Source organism: Drosophila busckii, chromosome 3R (genome assembly GCF_011750605.1).
Source record: "Drosophila busckii strain San Diego stock center, stock number 13000-0081.31 chromosome 3R, ASM1175060v1, whole genome shotgun sequence".
NCBI lineage: Eukaryota > Metazoa > Arthropoda > Insecta > Diptera > Drosophilidae > Drosophila > Drosophila busckii.
This window is the reverse complement of record NC_046607.1, coordinates 12,287,453-12,310,832: the sequence shown is the minus strand read 5'-3', so window position 1 is coordinate 12,310,832 and position 23,380 is coordinate 12,287,453. Positions and strand designations below refer to the sequence as shown.

Sequence of the window (23,380 nt, the reverse complement as noted above, 5' to 3'; positions counted from 1 at the left end):
GTCAAGGCTGTTGGAAATATAAAGATATTAAATAACAGCTTTGCACGGATTATAATTAATAAGTGAAGCTTAATAATTTAAGAGTATTTCAAAATTATGAAGCAAACATTCTACTGTCTATTGCACGACCAACTATTGTAACACTAAACTTTACTCAATAAATGCTCTTTCTTAATTAATTAGCTGAAAATTGTCATAACTAATTAGCTGCAAATACAATGCCATCAAATTTGCTTAAGTTTTTGTACAGAATTTCCTAGTTCCAAATATTGGTTCTGTGTAAAGTATTTTGGCCAAACTATCTACACTCGACAATAAATAAACAAAAAAAAATTCAATAAACTCCTGCAACTTTGCGTAATAAATTCATATTCAAAAACTTTTTATACATTTACGCACTGGTGAAAGTCAAATAAATCAATTTATTTATTTTATTCACAATGAAAATGAAAAACCATATTTATTAGTTTGCTGCTTTTATTTAGTCAAGCTCAAAAGCAATATTGATTAAGAAATGTGTATGGCAAAAAATTTGATACATCATTAACTCAGTTGAGTTTACTGATGCTGAACAATTTGCAGTATCATGGTTTAAGTCAATAATTAAACTTTAAATGCTATAAGCTTGTGCTGCAAACTGAAATTTAAGTTGTTTATATCAGTTATAGCTTTAAAAGCTTTTGTTTAATTATTAAATAATAACAATAAAATACCAATGTTCAAATGTATTTGTGCTAAATTAAAACGCAGCTTGAGTCGAGTTTTTTAATTGACGCGACAAGCAGCAACTAACAACAAATCAACAAGCCAGACCAGCATCAACAAAAAGCTAAATAGGCGCACACACACATAGACAACAAAAAAACACACACATAGCCATACTCAAGCACACATGCATAAGCGCAGCAGACAGTGCGGCAAATGCCAAAAATGCCGAAGACGACGAAATTGAAAAAAAGTAATAAACGTAAAGCTATTACAAAATCTGATAATAGTCCGACGCTGGCGCACGCACACACACACAAAGACGAAAAAACACAGAGCCAGAGCAACAATAAGAATCACAACAATAAAAATAGAAGTTAAGGCCAGCAGAACGTTAAGCTAAGAGCATGAACATGTTCAACAAAGCGACATTAAAGAGAGCAACTGGCGCTGGAACATTTGGAATTGAAACACAACAAATATGCAAGCAGCTAAAGGCAGCAGCAGCGGCAGCAAAGGAGTGCAGGCGAAGCGAAACGCTGCCAAGCAGAGGCCACATAAAAAACCGTTACAATATGCAGCTGCAACGCTGGCGCCACCACAAAAACAACAACAACAACAACAGCAAGACGTCAAACATAAACATTGTGGCGCGCGTGCTGGTCGCTGCCTCAGCTTCCAAACGGCTTTCCCTCTCACTGCTGCAACGAGATTGAGGCTGGCGCAATATTAATTTTACGAATGAACAACCCTTGAATAACCATGCACTTCATGTACCGTTATTATTGCTTTGCGACGTGAGCGTGAGAGCACAACAACAGCCCGAGAGCGATAATGCTCCGAAAGCTTTTGAATTTTAGCCGAAGGCATAAACGACAAGCAACGACAAAGTTGCAGCCTCGTAACAAATCGGCTACAAGTTCGTTCGGGCTTCAATGTATTAGGTTTGACTCTTATCGGTCTATGTGTGTGCGTAGTGTGTCTGTGTGCAATGCTTTTTCATTGTGCATTTCCCAGAGGTGCATTTTTCTGAAAATCTAATTTGAGAGATTGAGATTGTTTGGTCTTTCAATGCTTGCTCGTTCGTGTTGCGACGCTTGCAATTTTTGGCCAACCATAACAACAACTACAGCAACAATGGCAATCATTCTAATACATATTTATGTGGCAACATGCACACACACACACACACACACACACACACAGACACACAAACAAACAAATATGTATGTCTGTCTGTCTGTCTTGCTATGCAGTGAAACATATTGGGGAGTTATTACTCAGACGCCGCTTTTTGTGCTGTGCGCCCTGCACTCATGCGCCCCGTATGCCGCTTACTTTAATTGTACGCGCGGGCGTTTCGCTGTCGTAATTTTTTGAAAAATCTCCATAACATACTTGGCCCGCGCGCATACGCTGAGTAACAGCATCCGCATCCGAATCCGAATCCGCATCTCAATGATAACGATGCGAAGCGTCGCGTCGCAATGGCTTCAATCATTTGCGCGCAGCGCTCACTGCGGTTTGACAAACATTTTTCACTCGCTGTGTGTAAAGCCAGAGACAGCGACAGCGCCATGCCACAATGCCACACACACACACAAGCAGACACACATGCACACAGTGCTTCAACTGCTGTTGTATATGTTTGATGAGCATGAGAGAGTTTTATTACTGTATTGGGAATGAGCTGGCAAGCAGCTTCAAGCAGACTAAAATGCCAAGTAGCGAAGAAGTAAAAGGCAGCAGTGTGAGTGTGGGTCTGTGTGTGTGTGTGTGTGTGTGTGTGTGTGAGCGGGTTGAGAGGATTGCGACTGGGTGATTGGGTTATGCTCTGATTTTAATTTTGAAATCATACAAGTGCTGCACTGCAAAGCGATACATGCGGATTTATTTATTTATACGTGCGTCTGTACGTGTGAATATCTCTGGGCGGCGTGTGGGTCTGTGTGTGTGTGTGCACGGATCTATGAATGTATGTACATTTATATACGGTATACATATGACAGTCTATGCATGTGTGGGCATGATACGATAAAGCGCTTTACAGGATTTGGATGATGGCTGGGTTGGTAGGCAAGGCCAACTGCTGTTTGCAATTTGATAAGCTCTATGGCATTATTTTTACGACATTTTCTTATTTCTGACATGCCACTCGCCAGAAAGTATGCAATAAAAATATCAATACTAAGCCAATGTGTAAATCAGTGAATCTTATTGTTTTTACATTTCTGCCAGCCTTTCTGTTTAACATACACAACATAAATCTAAATATATCTTGGCCATTGCTTCAAGCTTCTATACAAACGATTTATCGACGTATTGAAAATATGTAAGCAAGCTCTAAGTAAACTAATTGCACATAAGTCAATTAGCATATTTATGGGCTTATTTAGTGAAAGTCATAACGCTTAACGTAATCCCAAAAGGTTTGAAGCGATTTTTATTACAATTCGTTTAGTTTTATACATAAATAGAGTACATAAGTATTATATATACACAGTGTGTGTTAAATGATCAACTAAACTACAGAGAATTCGAATAGAGCGCATTAACCGTATGACTGAACATAATCATAAGCAAAGAATGCACTAAAAACTAAGCCTTAGCCTAATGCATGGAAGATAGACAGATAAAATTAATATGATTATACCAAATACAGTTATGAATTCGAGCTTAGAAGAATAACAACTTCATCAAACCATACAGCGCCCAAGCCGTCAGCGAATAAACAATGGCCAGTGTGCAATAATGCAAAACCATCATGCTATAAATAAAAGCAAATAGTTATTATACATACAATTAATGCTGCAGTTTGTTTGCTAACTTACCGCTTAACGCGTCGCACAGACTCCGGTAAACTGCTGGGATCATCTTTGACCACATACAAGCGCAGCCCATACAGACTGACCAGGAACAGCTGCTGCCAGTCCACCTCACGCATATCAAAGCTGAACAAACGTTTGTCTCGCTCGTCCAGCTTCTCAGCCAGACGCCGCACATTTTCATTATCAAAGCGAAACTCGTTGGAGCTAAAGAACTTCAGCACATTGCTAAATTTGTGTATTTTGCGATAAATCTTTAGCATTCTGTTAATAAAAATTAAAGCTCTTAATGATTAACCCAAAAGGCAAATTAAAATAAAGTTTTATTACCTCGGCTTTTTGCCCATCAGTACCATTATCAAGTCCATAAACATAGCGGGCAATGTGTGATATAAGAAGCATAAAATATGATATTGCCACATGTGCGGCACAATGGTGAAGCATGGATACCAAATTGACTTGCGCATTGGTATATCGTTGGCATGCTTAAAGCCCGTCTCCATATAATTGCGCCAGGTGACCATATTATCCGCATCTGGCACATAGTTATATATAGGCGGCGTCTCATAACTTAACGCCACGAAAAATAACAAATCTCAATTAATTTTTTAATTTATTAGCGCGCCCAACTTACGTATTGCGTGCCACATCCCAGGCACTTGCCAGCAGCGCATTTACGCACAAGTCGACGGGCACAATGTGCGCCTTGTTGTCCATATTGCCTGTGAAAACGCGCAGCACGCCCGAGCCAATGCCCACAATAACGCCGCAAGGACCGTACATATTGTCGATCCAGCCAGTGACTGGCTCACGATAGCTGGTGATCACAATGCCAGGTCGAAAGATGGTCACGGGCAATTTCTGTGCATGCTGCTGTATCACATCCTCGGCCAGCACTTTGGTATAGGTATAAGTATTCGGATAGCCTTTGATAATCGTGGGTGTCAAAGCGTTAAGCGTATGCTCGTCCAGACACTCGGTTAGCTTGAAGGCATTATCACCAGACATCATGCCGTTGTAGAATTTCTCTTGTATATATCGCATGTTGCAGTGTGCAAATGCCGTAGAAACATGCACAAAGGCCTTAAAAGAGAGTTGAAAAACGCTTAAATTTGAATTTTGTGCTAAGATGACAGTCAGTTGATTGCCTTACGTATTGTTATCGATATCGAAGCTTAGCGCAAGCAGCATTAACGATAATAAACGTTACAATACGAAGTTTACTCAAGCAATTAAGACTTGAGTTTTGATTGCAAAAATCCTTTTCACTCACCTTTAAGTTGACAATCCCTTTGGCCAGCTCAATGATTTCCTTGGTGCCATGCACATTTATAGCGATTGCCATTTTAAGCTTCTCATCGAAGCGCACAGTTGCCGCACTATGCAGCACAATGTTAACATTCTCCTTAATGGTTTCGCGTTCATCCGGCGAAATGCCCATGCCTGGCAGTGAGCAGTCACCACTTATGATTGTGATTTGGCAGCGATACTTTGGATTACACTGTTTCATTTTGGCAAACACCTAGACGCAAAAGATTGGCACATAAGCATAAAGCATAAGTTAGTATTTATAATAAGTTTACTCACTGGATCGTTGAATAAATCATCAAGGCGTGCATGGGCATCCTTGCCCTTCTTGGTGCGTATTAGCAAATATATTTGTGCCACCTCTGTCACGCGCAACAGCTTCTCAATAATAACTGTGTGTGTGTGTGCGTGTGAACAAATCAATTTGTTGGTAATTTGTTAGAGCATTATTCAAGTCACGTGTCGGTTGTCAAAGAATTTCAACTTACTTTTGCCAAAGAAGCCAGTGCCGCCTGTAAGGAAGACGCCCTTATCCTTGTAAAACATTTGCATGGGCGACTCATCTGTAAAGATCAATGCAAACAGCCATTAAACAATTAGCCAATTTGATGCGCATCATTGCCACTGCCACTGGTGCTTGAAATCGTATCTCAAAATAGCTGTGGCAGCTAGCACTCGAGGCTTGTTTGCCACCCACTTGACGCGCGCGTCACGAATTTAAATGCGCGCCCCCAAAAGCCACTTGAATTGCGCATAATTCACGCCATCATAGAAGCACGCACACACACACACATACAGACAGGCAGAGCACACACACACGCACACGTACGCAATGTCAGAGAGTCAGAGGCAGTCACACGTAAAGAGCGTTTGGCATGTGGCTGCATTTTGGCCATATGTCAAAATGGCAACAACAACACTCAAAGTTAACGCCGATGCCAACATTGTTGTCGAGCTGGCTGCTGCTACCGCCTGCCAGCTTTTGTTGCTGTTGTTGTTGGTGTTGCTGTTCTGTCTGCCACTTGTGGGCCACTCATAAATATTTGCAAGTTAGCAGCTCGTCGAGCAATTCATCTAACGTATAAAGCGCTACACACATACATAGACACATATGTATGTATGAATGCAGTTTGCTGCATTGTACGGCTGACATCTTCAAGGTGGTGATGCTACGGTCCGTACATTGTGGCCTAATTGCCAATCGACGACGTAAATCACTGTCATTGCATGAGTTGTATAGGCAGATAGTAGAGACAGAGTGAGCGAGTGAGGCGTAAGACTGAGTGTGAGGGCACTTGGCCTCGATAATTCTCTTGATAATTGCATAATAAATGCAACATTGTTAAGGACTTAACCTCACCCTTAAACTAAACTCTCGTTATTACACCCAGGCGTCAAAATCACACACAAGCACACACACATGCACATAAATTCATATTCATACAAATGACACCATATACGCCACCCCGCCTCAATGGCACACTCAACGAATAGCACTTGGCGCGCGCTCACTCAAATGTTTTGTTTACCTATGCTAATTGGCTTAAATGCAACTCAAGCGCACTTCTCATCGCGCCAAGCCGAAACTGAGCCGCTGCCGCCAGTGCAACCCCCTGCCAAAACACACGCTGCCACCATTGCTACCATTGTTTATGAGCGTTACGGAATTGAGCAGCAGTCCTCCCCTATTGCCCCCAACACGTTGGCGCGTGGCCTAAGTTGGAGTGCGGCGTGCGCATTTAAAGCTTTTGAGCGCTTTGGGGCATTTGTTCAGCAACAATACCAGCAACAATAACAACAGCGTCAGCGCCACTTTGAGTGAATTGTCAACAATTGTGTTGGCTTTGGATTTGCGGGTCGTCGTCGTCGTCTGCGTCGTCGTCGTCATCGTCATCGTCATCATCGTTTGTTGATGTCTCTCGCAGACAAAAGTCTGTCACATAATTTGTCAATTTCAACAATTTTGCTTGGCTTCGCACTCGCGCTTGCAACTCCCCCGCGCGCTCATCACACACAAATGTAATTCTTCATAAATGCTTATTGTTTCTGAACGGAACTGGTTGCTTGTTTGCTTGAGGTTTTTGCTGTTGTTTATTGTCTTTGCCTGACTTTGAGCACAGCCCAGGCCACGTGGCCGTGACAATGGCAGTAACCTGTCTGCCAAACAGTTGGTCACTTACCTTTGGGGCCAGTTATAAGCTGGCAATGATCGTCCAAAGATTTGCTAAATCCATTACGCATGTTCATGAATTTGGCAGCCTCCATGCTGTCCGTGAGTGAAAGCTGCAATACACAAACAACAAAAAAATATTTTATTTAGTTAAAGTAGACAAAAAAACTAGCATGCTATATAAACAAAAATTGTATATAAATATAAATTTAATTAGCTGCTGCTAATTAGCGCTTGTTTTAATCAGAAATTGCTAGTTCACTACAATCAGCCAATCATGCGTCGCCAAGCGACTGTGGCACGGCAACATCAAATCAAATCTAAGTGAATTCTGTTCAAAAATTTAATTAAAACTTTGCTTTGGCTTTGACTTTGCGCACACTGGACCCAGGCACAAGCTCTAATACAGTGCCAGACGCACCTGTTGACAAAGTAGCAGCGTCAGTAAAATGCTTTTAATAAAAAATGTAAAAAATATTTCAAGCGAAGCGGACAGTATAGAAAAATGCGCAGCCTTTCCACAACACTCTATTGTCAATCAATTTTTAATTTGCTTTTACAGCGAGCAGCGCATTTTATGTCCCTCGAACTTAACCTAGCCCAATACAAACAAATACTTACTTTAATATGCAACTGAACATTTAACATAAATTAGAAAACGTTCAGCGTATAAACATCTAAATATTACGCAGCTAATTTGCAACCGGTTTATAGGCTGTTTATAAAACAAATATTGTCGGCACAGTGTACGTCAGTAAACTGCATGAATTAAACATAAAGCTGCTAATTAATTAACTACTGCAGCAGCAATTGACTATTAAATGTTAAAGGCACTTGCAGGGTTTAGTTTACAACTAACAGACGGTACAATGGTCTTGAATAAAATCTAATTGAAGTGCTAATGCTGTTGACGCTGCTGCATTTAAATTGTGCACACAAACAAAAGCGACGCGGCGAATTACTTAATAAAGATAATTGCAACTGCGATGACAACAGCAGAAATTAATTACTTTATCAGCAGAGAGCAAGTTCAATGAAAATCTAATGTTAACACTGCAGACATACTTACGATTAAGCAAAAAAATAGCGTAGTCTAATTGCAAACAAACAATGAGAACGTGAGCGCAGCAGTTAAACGCAAAATGAAAACTGCACATTAAATAATTCGAGTGTCGAAGTTTCGCACAATTAACCTACATTTACTACAGACTTGCAGCTAAAAGCAGTCAAGCAACCAAACAGGCAGACAGCCAGACAGTCTGTCAGTGAGTCAGTTAGTCAGCTGGTCATATTGCATTTCACACCAATTGGGGGGAGACTGCACTTGGACGCTTGGCTCGGCGCGCACTCAATCGTATGAATGACGAAAACAGTTGCTTGGGGGTAGCGTCAGGTGGAATGTCGATCGGGGGGGGGGGGGGGGGGGGGGGGGGCACACCAAACTGACTGACTGACAAGCGCATTCAATGGCTAGCAGACTGACTGACTGACTAGCTCGGCCAAAAAGCCACAGCAACTGATTCCACCACAGCGGCGACCACAACGCCAACGCCACCAACGATGACAACCAAAACTGCAGTACAAAATTCTCTGGCTACTTTGGCAATGCTGCTGCTGCCGTTGCATGGTGATTGAGGATGCTGCTGCTGCTGATATTGTCTGCAATACGAATTTATACATTGTTTAACTATAGGCCACAGCTGCAAGCGCTGCGTTTGCATTTGTTGTTGCTGCTGCTGCTGCTGTTGTCCACACCCAGCATCAATGCACATCGAAGCGCAGCTAATTGAAACGTAGCGCACAGTGTGCCTAGCTAGCATAAATATTAATTACAGTTCAGCTGTAAGCTTACTATAGCTTTGCTCCACTGTCGCTATCTGCAAGCAAACCATAGTTATGCTGCTGTTGGCACTTTTAGTACTACTTGCAACTTCTACTACGAGCGAAAACTCGAAACAATGGCTTAAACACAAAAGTATGAACCGCAACAATAACAACAATCGCAGCAGTAAGTAATGCAAGAATAGTGCAGCGCATATTTCAATGGAAACCAAATGCGAATCGAAGCGTCCAGAGCAACGTTGCCACTGCCTCTGCTTCTGCCTCTGCCTCCAACGTTTGGGGCTGGCCGCATTTGCGGGGCTCATTCGCTTTGAATTTTATTTAATGCTTTTGTAATAAAGTGTAAAATGCTGAAAAAGTGCAAACAGCGTTGGTGCTGGACCAGCCAAGTGGTAAGGCCCCATTGCATAATATCAACAACATCATCATCAACGGCAACAACAGCAGCAGCAGCAACAGCAACAACAACAAGCCGAGTTGTAACACGAGCAATAAGAACTATGGCAACAGCAGTGGCCACATTAAAAGAAGAAGAAATAATTAACAGCAACAGTTTGAAAGTCCATAAAGCGAAAATGGTTGCTGTTGCCATTGCTGGTGTTGCTGCTGTTGTTGTTGTTGGTGGCAACGCTATTACCCAGCCTCCTGCTCGCGCTTCTGGCTTGATGCGAGCAACCGCATGTGCCATGGCCATACAACTTCCGACTTCCGTTGGCTGACCGTGCCTCACTTGCCTCTGCCTCTGCCTCTGCCTCTTCCTGGTTGCTGTTGAATCGCAGTGGACTTACTAGTCTGTTTGTTGTTGTCTCACTGTGTCTGTGTCTGTAACTGGCAACCCAGCCAACCGCCAACCGCCTATCGCCCCAAGAGATGACACAAGCAAAGTCAGTGCGAAAAATGTTCGTTAAATCTATTAAAAGATAATTACGTGAAGACAAATGAATGGCGGCTGGAGGCGAAAAGGGGATGGCAGCTACGACTACGGCGAACTGTGCTCGAAGAGTCGGACTGTTGTCCTGTGGTCGCACATACACACACACACAAATACACATGCATTATTATGTGAGCCCATTGATACGATAACGCTAATGGATATGGATATTGATTATAGTTTTTATGCCAATGTGGCTGAGCGCTAAGAGCCGCTGCTATTATAATGATAATTTTGATTATATTGATGTGTCATTTTATGAGCCGCAATGGTATTGAAATTGAGTGGTTTGTGACAGCTTCTTGTTTATGGCCGCACATTAATGGTTGCGTGCGCCTGGGCCGCCGCTGCCAATAAGCTATGCATAGTGGTGGTCCCAGCGCAATTGAAACCCCAATTATGAGCTGCTTAAAGTGCCTTTATACTATGACTATGCTGCTTTGCTTGTCTGCGTGTGGGTGGTTGCGTTTAATTAATATGAGCAACGACTACAGCTGCGTATACGTAATTATTTGTAGCTCGACTTCATATTGTCTTAGGCATTGGGGGCTGCTGCATTATTAGTTTGCGATTAAACACAACCGAAATTATATTTGATGGAGCTCAGCGCTCAGTGTTTGAGCATTTAATATTATCAGTTATTAGCGCTACTGTGTGAACTGCAGCTGAAGCGCAATTATGCAATCTCAGAGCTATGTATACAACAAATGCAGCAACTACGGCTACTACAAAGTTCTGCTGGCACGTGTGAGAACTTGAGTCTTCGAATGCCTACTACTCGTAATTAGAGGAGTTTCATGCAAATGGCAAACATTTGCAATTACGGCAGCTACGTGCGGCAGCTGTCTGGTTGGGGGGCTTTAACCTTAACTTGTTATCAGTTTACATCTTGCGAGCCCTAATAATTGCGCATGCGCAAAGCTTTGCGGCCCCAAGAGTTTGGGGCCAGGCAGCAGTAGCAGCGGCTAATGAGCATTGGCGGCGGCGTCAATGTCACATTGTTGTTAGGCGCACTCTCATTGCGGTTGCGGTGCTGCTGCTGCCACGCCTCACTACACACACACACATGTGCTATGCGCAGCTGAGTGTAACCAAATTGTTGCCTTTGATGCTGTTGCCGTTGCCGTTGCCGTTGCCTTTGCTGTTAATGGGCCTGGCCATAACATTTATGCATAAGTTGTGCAAATATTAATAAGCATCAGTTTCACTTGCGCCATAGTCCAAAATACCCGAAATTGTCCAAAATAACAATCACATCAAATCACATAAGCCAACATGTTGCTGCTGCTGCTGCTGCTGCTGTTGACGTGTGTGGATTTGGCTTTAAGCGCAGCCAAATTATTTGCATATTGTGTGCTTAATTCAATTGCCCGTCTCAATTTTGACACTATAATAGTAGTTGATTATGAAACACTCAAGTGCATGCAGCAGCTGTACACATCAAGCATACGCAACGTTGTACGTTTTAAAGGGCCAATCAGCTTAAAACTTAAAGCGCTTTAAATTCACTTGTTGTATAACTGCAAATATTTTGCTTTATTATATGCGCAATCACTAATTGGTGTCACACACACACATGTGCACAACTTAATAATTGTTTATTAACATAAAATTAAAATATAAACATGCAAGTTTGGTATGCGCTTTTTAATTTGAACTAATTCAATTTGTACTAAAATTTAAATTTCATTTTTATTATATATAATTTATTCAAGTAGTTACTAAATCATTAATGACCAATATATTACCAAACAATATATTATTTAAAAGCAACAACAATTTAGAGGCAAAGCCATTGCGCACTTTTATTATAATTATACGCATTATCAATGACAGCAACAACAATTGCATTGAGACCTTACAAAACTAAAATAATTAAAAGCACGAAAAAAGCACAAACTACATTATGTTGTTATGTAGACACGTACGCGCCCCCGTTATACTCGTAATTTATATTAATTAATCGCTTTTTTATCGCACCAATCGCACCAAAATCAAAGCGCCCCCCATCAATTGACGTAAGCCATTTAAAATGAGCAACAACGTTGCAAATTTATGCACTACAAGTCGTAGTTTAAATACGCTTCAAGCAACTATTTAATATAAATAAATAAGCTAACAACTTAATGCAATATTTATGTACATGTGCCAAGCGCTGAGTTAATTTTACAAAATTTTCCACATAAAATAAATATAAGTAAACTTTTCAACTTGCAGCAATTGAAATTGCAATTTTTTTTTTGTGAACGCTTTTTATTTTCACTTGATTATTTTGCCAATATAATGTTTTTTATGCTTATGCAGCAAGCATTTGTTTTGTTTATAGTTATGTGCATATATTTATTTAATTGCATTGCCAAGGGCTGAGCGGTTTGTAATTTGAATTTTTTATTATTATTATTGCACATTATTGATACATTTATTTATGCAAGTATTTGTTACAGTTATGCGCTAGATGACATAAATATTATTTAAATTGCATTTAAATCTAACCAACTTGAATTCTCATTTGCTTTAGCCAAACCATTAATTGCTTTAACTAATTAACACACTTAACACCTTTGCTGTGCAAATATGTTTAAATATTGCACTTAAATTTGAACTTTTGTAGCAAACTAAATAATTAGTAAGCTATTAAAGCTAAGCAGCTGCAATTAAACGCAAGTTCTCAATGCTGGTTTAATGTGTTTGACACTTGAAATAGTTAAAGTTTTTAAATGTTATCAGCAGCTTAAGTTTGCTTGCATAAGTCCAAAGCCTTAAATGAATTGTGCACAAAATTAACATAAATTGCAGCTACTTGAATTTCTGTATGAAATGCGAGAGGCACGTTTGAGAGCTGAGTGGGGCCGACCGCAGAGCTAAGGTGGTCAGCAGAAGAAATCACGTCATAAACGTGGCCAGCACGAATTATTTACAAAGCAAGCGAAAGCACCCAAAAGTGAGGGCCCCAATAAAATAACAATAAACTATGTCACACTCTGCTGCATAGGCTGTATTTATGTTTATATATATATGTGTATGTGTGTGCAAGTGCGGCAAACCATAAAAACAAAACAACAACAAGCCGCAACAACAAGAGCTCACAATAGCATAAACAATTGTATTACAAATACGACAACAAATACAGCGCCTACAATAACGAAACGCCAAAACGCTCTTATAGACGATTATTTATTGTTAACGATTTATATACTTTGTTGTTGTTGTTGTAGCTTGTGTTGTTGCTGCTGCCGCTGCTGCTGCTGCTGTTATTATTATTATTGTTTGTCGCTGCTCAGATTTCAAAGCTGACTGCCATAAGTACGTTTCTATGTAGTGAAGCTGCGTGTGTGTGTGTGTGTGTGTGTGTACGTGCGAACACTTGACTGCGGGTGCCAGATTGCAGACTATAGGGTTGCCTACACATCGATTGAGCCTGATTGCTGGCTCAAGTGTCGGTCGCGTCACAGAGATGAAAAGCCGTTTTGGAGCTGGGGCGCCTGTCTGTGTGTGTGTGTGTGTGTGTGTGTGTGTCTAGTGAATGAATGAATGAATGGATGAGCTACCTCTGACACGGCTGTGTCCGTCGTCTAGTCGGCTTGACTTTGCTCGAGTTGACTTCACTTGGCCCTAAAACGAGCCTGGCTGACTGCCTGGCTGCCAGCTGCCCAGCAGGGAACGTCAGCGCAAGTGTTACAGTTTGTTTTCCCACACGTTGGCTTTTCGTCAACGTCAACGTCAACACGCAGCAGCAGCAGCAGCCATCGCAGCAGCAGCAGCATGCTTTAGTCAGCAACGACACGTACAAAAGGCCTTTGTATGAGCCAAGTGTTGTTGCTGTTGTTGTTACTGTTGTTGTTGCTGTTGTTCATCTTTGGCACTTTATCTTCACATTGTGCATGTTATTTAGTCGCTCAGCATCAATGTGCGTCTTTTCTTTGGCCCTGTTACAGTCACAGCTTTTTGTAATTGTCTGCCTATGTCTGTGTCTGTCCATGTCAATTGTTTATTTGTCCCTGTGTGTGTGTGTGTGCGTGTCGCTTAAACGACAATTTGTTGCTGCTGTTGTCGCTACGCCCAAATCATTGACTTGACCGCCCTCAAGCAGCTCGTCAACAACAACAACAACAACCAACCCAAGCCTAAGCCCTTACTTGCCACCCACAGCCAAAACCAGCAGCGACCTGGCGACCTACCAACCGACTGACCCAGACAAAGTAACACAAAGATATTTTACTGCCAGATATTGTTGCTACAATTTGCTCATTACTTTTTATCACAGACGCTTCCCTCTTCGCTTGCTCTGGCCTTTAGCCCCTTAAGCAAAATTGTTGCCCCTTTTTTTTCGTTTATATCTGTTTTTTTTTTCTGTTGCCATTTACTGTTGTTCATCTATTGTGTTTTTATAGCTGCAGCACTGATTTTGCCATTGTTAATTCGTATGATTGCATTGCTGTTTGCACCCCAAAGCCCCAAACGAACTGCAAATAGACCATGGGCTCATAGCAGCAGCAGCAGCAGCAACAGCAAGAACAACAATAATTGCCCACAGAGCCAAAAGTTTATATTTTGTATAAATCATGTGGCCACAAGCAACAGGCCCCACCCCTCCAGCCCACCCAGCTCAACTGCACAAACATATAATTATGCAATTTTTGATTCAGATACTTCAGCTGCGATATGTACAGGCTGCTGACCTGATGCTCTATGCCCACATGCACTTGGCCGGCTGGCAAAATTTATTTCGGCTCATTTTTATGCGGCCCACAAATTGCATACAATTTATTTTGCTTGTTGCAAATCAAAAATTACCATAAAATCACAAAATGTTTGGCACACACAATGTTTGCGAAAAGCTCATATAAATATATTTAATGCCGCATAAAAGTTATTACTTCATTTATTTGCAAAAATGCAAATGCATTGAGCATTGTGTTCAGCCTGTTCAGCCTTTCATGCGGCTTGGATTTGTTTATGCACTTTACAGCAATCCGCATTATTACATTCAATTAAAATGTTAAGCTTTATATATGTTTGTACGCTCAAACGCTTCAAATCATCCATTGCGAGCAAATTGTTTGATGCTTAGCTCCGTTGTAAGTTGAATTTTACTGTGCGCAATAAAACTCTTTTGCATTTTACTCGAGAATTCAGAGAAAATTTATTTGCGTTGCTTGATTTAAAATTGTCGGCAATCAGGCATGAAAAGCAACAATTGAAAGGCATTGGCTTGAATTACACTTGCAGCTATTGTGGCTGTGCCCCATTGTGTTTTAATAAATGCCCAGGCAACATGAAAATAGAAATATTACGTATACGTAAGCCACTATGTTGCGATAAAATGAAAAACTCTTTGCGTATTTGCATAAGAAAACTAAGCTGAACCAAAATCAATGATTGCAAGAGCACCACTTGTTAGAACTACAGCCAAAGCCACGCCCACACGCCAGAGAAGCCCCCAAGATACACATATATTGAAACACTGGCGTTTGGCATGCTTCGCCTGTTTCGGGGGCCTTGGAGGAGGGATTATTGCTTTATGGTAGCCTGCAGTTATGCATAGTATAACCATAAATATGCTACCAAGCAGCCCAATGGGCACCACCCAGCCCACCCGGCAAGCCAGCCAGTCGTCCAGAGAGCAGTAGCAGCAGCAGCAGCAGCAACGACAAGCAGCAACAACAAAAGGCATGTGAATAATATTTTGTGCTTGTATTAATGTATACACATATTTATACTATAGCTCAAAACAATAAATAGTAAAAGCTGGATTATGATTAAATCGATTTCACGGAGCGTTTGTGATACGCTTATATTTGCTATATGCCCCCTCAACTGCGTCTTTACTGTAAGCCCCAGCACTTACTTTATATGAGTGTGTGTGCGCTTGTTCCTTTGACTGCAGTGCGCCCAAAGATAGGCAACGCCCACGCATGTTTATCGCTTACACTTGCAAAAAAACATACAAAATATAAATTAAATTATTGAGAACGAAGCAGCCACACGCTTACACTGAAGTATTTAGCGGCTAATCTAGCGTCTTTTAGCTCGATAAGTTAAGCTGAATTTTTATCGATAATAAGCGAAGTTCTTAGCAGCTGCTATACACTTAAACAATTAATACCAGTGCATTTAATTAAATTGTAAATGTTTATATTTTAAAACAATATTATGTTAAACTTAGAGTGAAGTCTAAGCTAGTGTATAATAAAACAAAGAAACGTAAACTTATAAGCGACGCAGCAAACTATAAAAAAGTAACGAACGGGCGCAAGGGGCGGGGATGTGCCTTTGGCTGCGAGCACTTTGCAGGGCAACGTAATATTGATAAAGGCAAACATAACTGTATGTAATACGTATGAAAAGCTTTGTGAAAAAAAATAAATACGTATACGCCGCGTGCGTGCTTTAAACTCACAAACGCAAACGCAACCGCAACCCAATATGTAAATACGAGACATATCAAATGAAATGAAAGCACAAATCCAATCACATATAAATGCAATTGAAGTGCAGCTGGCTGACAAAAATTTACAGCTAAATTTAAGTAAAGATTTAAACAATTTTGCATGACAAACGAGCAAACGCTACTTAGTTGTGGCTGCTGACCAAAACGGCAAAGCAGCTATTATGGCATAAGACGCGCCAACTTAAGGCCAATTAGCATTAATCTTGTTGATACAAGCGTTTGCTCAAATCATTTCAAATTCTCATTGATTTCTAACCAAGCATTGCTACTCATGATATTTATTTGTATAGCGAACACATTCACCGGCTTGATTCACACCTCGAACTCAGTCTAGCAACCAAATGAGTTAACATAAAAGTTCTGTTTAAATTAAAGCAGTTCCTGTTCAGATTCACTTTATTTATTTATTTACGTGATTAATTATTATATCATAACTAACGTGATGGCGTGCTAGCTACTAAGGCCAACGACTCAAAGAGATTTACTTTATATATTTTATTTGCTGCTGGTATAAAATTTCTTTCTACTTGAACAAGATCGCTCAATGAACATAAACCACTTGTATAGCTCGGCTTCAAGTTCAAGTGTACGCAGCGGTTTGGCTTCGAGCATGAGCTCAACGTAAATGCTATCACGTATATTGACGAAAACGTTAAATGAAAGATTTCGAAATTGGGACTGGGTCGCGATTGGTAATCAAAGCGCAGGAAGAAAACTCGCGCACACGTTTCAACATTTGCTGCTACGCAACGTAATGCATAATAATATTACTTATGGAAATCCAGCTAAAGCTTGATAGCTGCCATTCAGAATGACCCCCTATATATCGTATAACACTTTCTTATGGGTAAGCCCAAACATTTTCGAAATACTATTTGCGTACGCATATTTAGGGTTTGCGTTTTATTTTTTGTTGTTGTGTTGTGCTGTGTTGTGTGGGAAGTTAGTAACGAGCTTGTGTGTTTATGGTTATTATTATTATGAGAATGTTGTCTAAGCAGCGCCACAACTCAAGCCACATAGTGGCTAACAACTTTTATTTTCACATATATCTGTTAGATACCACGTACAAATGTGTACGTGTGTTGTCGTGCGTTTTGATATTTTAAACAAATATTTAAAACAAATTACCAAAGCGCAAAAGAAGCACGCATATGTACGAAAGAGGCAGAAGGAGCTCAACTAGCAGGCAATATACAAAATACGGTGGGCAAAGTAAGCTTTTATACTTGTTAAAAAAAAACACAATACAGCTTTTAAAAATAAAACAAATATTTTCATTGATTTGTCACTAATCAAATTATTTTAAAATCATTGAAAGCATTTGAAAATTGTTGTAATTTAGTAAACACAATTTAATTGCTAATAAAAGTAAAGTAATTGATAGAAATATTTTGAGATAATGCAACAAGCAATGAAATTATTTTATAATATGTGTAAAATGCACAAATATTGTGAAACTATGGAGCAATGAGAATATTTTATAACTTCGTAATTAATAAATACAATTTGCATGCTTATTAAATATTTTTTCGATGAGCAGAACTTTAAATTGAATTCAATGTAGATTTGATTTAAAAACTTGCACTTGTCCCCACAGTGCAGCTCATTGCATTGATTTATTTACGAGCTGAAAGTTGGTAGCTACTATGGTGTTGGCTTTTAGTTAGTATCAGTGCTGCCACCAATACTAACACACACACACATAGAGTGGCATGCATACATGCATAGTTTTGGCTGTGGTTGCTGTGGCTAATATGCGCACACAGCCATGGGCCAGACAGACAGACACACGCACAGTTTTTTGGCTTAGAAATTCGAAAAAGATACAAAGTTTTTGGCCAGCCAGTGGCTACCAATGGACAACCGACAGTGAGAGTGTGGCGGCCAGCGGGTGGGTGGGCGGTGCGTGTGGCATTTCGGCAATAGAGAGAGAGAGAGAGAGGCTAGGCAAGAGGTGCGGCAGCATTTGGGGACTGTTGCGCATAAATTGTGCAAACACAACCGAAAAACCCGAAATGGTAGTGGGCCGACACACACGTACACACGCACACACATGCACATAAACAAAATAAGATACAAATAGGCAATAGCAGACATATTAGCCTAGCATTAAGTACGAAGCACTTGCTAAAAATACAAAGCAGAAAAAAATTGACAGCAAAGCCGCTGCGGCTGTTGTTGTTGCTGCTGCTGTGCGTGGCTTTGGCTGTGGCACGTTTATGCAGCCAGCAAAGCTGTAACCTGTTGGATGACGCGACTGTCAGTTAGTCAGCTTGCACAGCAAACATAAAATTATGTCGAACCTGTTTAAATATAACACAAGCCTGGCCAACAGGCTCGCTAGCCAGTCAGACAGACTGACAGCCGAACTGGCAGCCGCTTGCCATTTGATTGAAACTTAACCAACAGCCACAGCAGCAGCAGCGAAATATTGACAGTAAATTATTTGGACGTTGGTATTTAGTGGCAGCACTAGTGGTGCAACTAGCAATACAAACTCAAACTGTTTACGGACTATTTATAATGTGGCATCATTAAAACTGCACTCATTAAAAATTCGCCATGGAAACTTTTGTTTGCGGAAGTTTTGTCAAAAAATAAAAACCAACATAAACAAAACAAAAAAGCCAGCAGAATGGCCCCATACACTGTGCGCTAATAGCCTGGCTCAGTCGCAAACCGGCTTAATCAATTGTTTCCGTATGCAATTAGCGTAGAACAATGCGCTAAAGTAACTCGCCATATGAAAATTCCATTATTATATTTACATACAATTTCCAACAGCAACAACAATGCTTCTTTTAAAACAACAGCAACAAAAAATGAGTGGCAAGAAATTTAAATAAAAGCAGCAAGTTTGGCCATATATGAAGCTGTTTTTACAAAAAAATATTTACATATGCAAACTGCATAAATGTTTTCCTGAAACGAATTTAATTGTAAAGCGTTATCAGCGACTGCAAGTTTGTAACTGTAACTATATTTGTAGCTGTAACTGCGACCGCGCCACATGCAGCTGTCAGATTGTGTGGCACGTTGCAGCTTTTTGTGGCTTTCAGGTTTAATTGGCTGCGGAAATATTTCATGTGATTACTTAATGAGTATTCAAAGCCTCACACCCCAAACGCACTCATGTTAGCGAGCACAGCTTAAGTGCATGCGAAAGTTGAAAGGTTAACAGCAGCAGCAGCAGCAGCAGCAACAGCAACAACAATTGTGGCAGTTAACATTTAAACTACAAACAGCAGCAGCGAAAAAAAAGCGCTGGGTTTTATTGCTTAATTATGCCAACATTAAGCTACATGTTTAATTATTAATTTCATTATGGCTAGCTATATTAACAATGATCAGCTATGACACTTGACTTCATAATAAACATGCAGTCGAGCAATTGTTGCTGTTACGTTTTGGTTAAACTCTTCTGCAATTGCTACCTTGGCTCTAAGCACGTATCTAAGGCTTACACATTTGATGGCCTGTTAATCTCTGTTTTATGTGCGCGCTTAGTCAAGGCCTTAGCCTGCTCTTTGGCCCAGGCTGCGTGGTAATGACCTAATTGCCTATGCTGCCAAAAAATCTTTACGACAATATGCATAATTAAAGCGGCAGTAAGTGCGCGTTGGCTTATTAAAGCGCGTAGCATGCTACACAAACAGAAAAAAAAGATGAGTTATAAACAAAAGCGTTTTGACCACAAAACAATAAAATTATTATGAGCGTGTGTAATGTTCGACAATTTAAATGGAATTTAAAACATTTAACCTTTGCATACACTGCAGACAGACATGGCTATAAATAATTAAATTGTGAGTGTGCTCCTTGGTCAGCTGTTGGCCACAAAAGATAGCTGGCAAATTGTGGCCACTAGCTTGGTAAATAAATAGCCAGCTAGACACAAAGACTACACACACACACACACACACACAGACACTATTACTAGAGATTGCCAAGCTCAAGCTCAGGCATTGATTCCAAGGTATACAAGCTGCATTTATTGCAATTAAACACTTGTTAATGCCAAGCGGCTGCCACAAGCTAACAAGAAGCTTTGGCTTGGCTTAGAATGCGAAGCACCAAACCCAAATAAACGCCACATATGCTGACCTTGTCAATGCTGCTGCTGCTGCCACAAAATATACAAGCTTACACATATATATGGCCAATACAATTGCAATTGGCAGTGGCGCTGCCGCTGCCGCTGCTGCTGCTGCTGTTGTGGTTCAAGTGGTTTTCCTTGTATTTGTTTTTTATTAAATTTTTTTTAGCAGCAGCTACTAAAGCCAACCCACAGGCAAGAACTGGCCATGCTTTAAGTGTAATCACATATTGTGCACATGCTTTTGTTGCGCAGTGTTTTGTTGATTTAAATGTTAGCGCAATATTCACACATTTATCGATTACAAATCAATTTCAAACAATTGCGCATCTCACGTTGCTTTTGGCTAGCTTTTTACCCAAGCTGACCTCGACTTGCAGCAGAGCAGGGGCCACAGCGGAGCATGGTGGGCAACATATAAGGTGCTTTGCCAACTGTGCGCAATGCATCGCTGCCGGATTACACGATTAACGCCACTTGCATACAAATTGGCGCATTTGAGCAGCAGCAGCAACAGCAGCGCTCCGCTTTTGCTGTGTTTGTGTTACCTGAGACAGAGCTATCCGTAAGATACACAGGCTGCACTCGTTAGCGTTTGTTGGCAACGCTTTTTCGGCTTATATATATACGATATGTCGCTCTCTCTCTCTCTCTCTTTCCTTTGCGCTTTTGCACTCGCAAATTGCATAAACAACAGCAGCACGCGGCAAACGAAATGAAAACTGCACAAGGTGCGAAATATAAATTATACACACTGCCTGCTCCCCTCGCTGCCCTCGTTGTACTTAAACATAAGTGCATGCAAATTTAGTTCTTGAATTTCCTTATATTCTCTCTTATATCGCAGCAGCGACAATGCCAAGCTAATCGCACAAACTGCATAGACGTATGTGCTTAGAATGTAAGCTTAAGTAACATCTCAGCCGCTTCCTGCTGCTCATGCTCATCAGCTGCTGCCTGACCCATCGATGCTAGACAACGGCGACAACATAAGTAAGCAGCACATTCGCGGGATTTGTCAAATATTTGCGCTACGCTGCGCTCATGCAGCAGCAAAAAATCCAAAAAAGAACAACCTTAGCCAAGGCAACTTGAGCAAGCAGACCTCAACCTTCGCCATGTCAAAGTCTGTGTGTTGTCTTGCCAGCCAGCAAGAGCTCATGCAATTTTAACGCCAGCGCCAGCAGCAGTAGCAAAGTTTTTCAGTTTTCCGATTTTTTTTGCAAGTCAGTCACTAAGCAAAGTTCGGCAAGTTTAATGCTATTTGATTTTGATTCAATATTTGCATCGATTAAGTTTGTTGTTGTTTTTTGTTCAAGGTTTCACTTAACTGAAAACTTAATGGTGAGAACGTGGCTACTGTATACACAAATATAAGCGTAATTGCACTTAAAGTCGCACACACACACACACACACTCACATATACATAGACTAGTAGTAGTTGCATTTTGGAATGCAGTTGTTAATAAATATTTTTGGACTTGATTATTGCAGCCAGTTGATTTGAGTTGTTAAACGTGTTTTTCACAAAACAATGTTTCAAATAAGCAATAAAATAAAGCAGAAGTATTAAAGTTATAGTGCACAGGGCGTATGCGCAACTTATGCATTTAAGTTTTATACTAAGTAGCTGTATTGTTTGTACCCTTTTGCGTAAGCTAAAATTCTATACAACAAGCAAATAAAACAAATTTTATTATCTTAGCCTGTCACTTTAGTGTAAAAAAATGCAATTTTTTTACACAGCGTAATTGTTGAGCTTTAGCAATATTTTTTATATATTTGCCAAGTTTTTATTTATTACTTCACGCTGTGCATAAGTGTATTAATTTGTAGAAAAAAATTGCATATAATTTGTTTGATTATGACGTCTAGACAATTTGGCTTACTCAGTCAACAAAAGTCCAGCAATTAGCAATTTCAACAATTTTGGTTTTTCGAAATACTAAAATTGGCTGAGCAAGATTTGTGTGTTATGTTATGTTTATATCCAATTGGTTGCGCACTTTCGAAATTGTTGTTAACGCTTTTCACGCAGCGTGCCACACAACAACAACAACGACGACGACGACGACAACAACAATGTTGCACAATCAGCTGGCCAGCGGCTAATATTAAAACTATTTTCCGCACCAAGACAAACCAGCAACTTTGAAAAATTCGTATTACAGGAAAAACGACTTGAAATTTGTTAACGCGATTTTTGCAGCTTTTGCGCGCCAGCAGCTATGAAAGCAACAAAAGCCAGCGAGCGTACACGATACTATTACTAACCAAAGGCGATTTGTATACACACGTTCCAGAACCGCGCTGCCAGGCAGACGAAAACAGACTCAGCTTAAGCGCGGCTTGCAAAAACGACAACACCTGACGGCGGCCCCAAAAAGCGGCAACCGCAGCCGCGACGCCGGCGTTGACGTGATCGCTGCGCTTGCCTATGACGTGCAGCCAGTCAAGCTAAGCTTTCGGGTTAGGGTATTATGAACAGTCGCCAGTCTCAGTCTCAGTCGCAGTCGCAGTCACAGTCACAGCGCTGAGCGGTAACATCGCTGTCTCTGTTACAGTAAAAGGCAACTTGTCGATACACACAGACAGACAGAGAGACAGACAGCGAGATACAAAAGCCACTTGGAGCTGCACAATAGCGCAGCAGCTGTAAATGAATTAAGTGCACAAAGCCAGGCACTCAAGTTGTTCGAGTGGTAATTTCAGCGTTTATATTTTTATTTAACAATCTAAAGGCCAAAAAGCTGAGCTTTGCATGTTTTTTATTTTTCTTACTTGATCGTTTGATCTCTAATTGTAGCCAAGAACAACTGACTCATCTGCACATCCGTCAGTCTGTAGTCCTACTTGTTATGCTTGCATTGTCGCGCCATAAATTGTTTTTTGCAATACTGTAATTTTCCTTAGTGAACCCCACAGACGCAAAAAAAAAAAAAAAACTTATACCCGTACTTATTCTGCAGTGTACTGACATTTATTGTTTTTTCTCTCTTTTTACTTTAATCGCAACGCAGCAATCAATCACGTAATTGCCAGCGTGTT

The 23,380-nt window shown here is 40.6% G+C and overlaps 1 protein-coding gene across 2 annotated transcripts; it reads right to left on the bottom strand.

Moving 5' to 3' along the window:
- Positions 1-3,125: 3,125 nt before the first annotated feature.
- On the bottom strand, positions 3,126-22,677 carry LOC108601681 (fatty acyl-CoA reductase wat). Of its 2 annotated transcripts, none has more exons than XM_017989590.1 (9): positions 22,607-22,677; positions 7,019-7,121; positions 5,327-5,401; positions 5,118-5,230; positions 4,804-5,052; positions 4,165-4,613; positions 3,861-4,100; positions 3,537-3,794; positions 3,126-3,472 (listed from the first exon to the last, which is right to left on the bottom strand). In XM_017989590.1, exons 2-9 carry the CDS (start codon positions 7,101-7,103, stop codon positions 3,382-3,384), a joined length of 1,560 nt encoding a protein of 519 aa, XP_017845079.1. In that variant the 5' UTR covers positions 7,104-7,121; positions 22,607-22,677; the 3' UTR covers positions 3,126-3,381. The 2 variants fall into 2 exon arrangements, with proteins under 2 accessions (XP_017845079.1, XP_017845080.1); XM_017989591.2 differs by lacking the exon at positions 22,607-22,677 and adding an exon at positions 22,222-22,441.
- Positions 22,678-23,380: the final 703 nt, after the last annotated feature.

Bases quoted from the DNA above. Each gene is read 5' to 3' on its own strand.
- LOC108601681 (XM_017989590.1), bottom strand. From the start codon at position 7,103: ATGGAGGCTGCCAAATTCATGAACATGCGTAATGGATTTAGCAAATCT. The intron at 4,614-4,803 runs GTGAGTGAAAAG...CTCTCTTTTAAG, and splicing joins AAGGGATTGTCAACTTAAAG to GCCTTTGTGCATGTTTCTAC. The intron at 3,473-3,536 runs GTAAGTTAGCAA...TTTTATTTATAG, and splicing joins TCTGTGCGACGCGTTAAGCG to CATGATGGTTTTGCATTATT.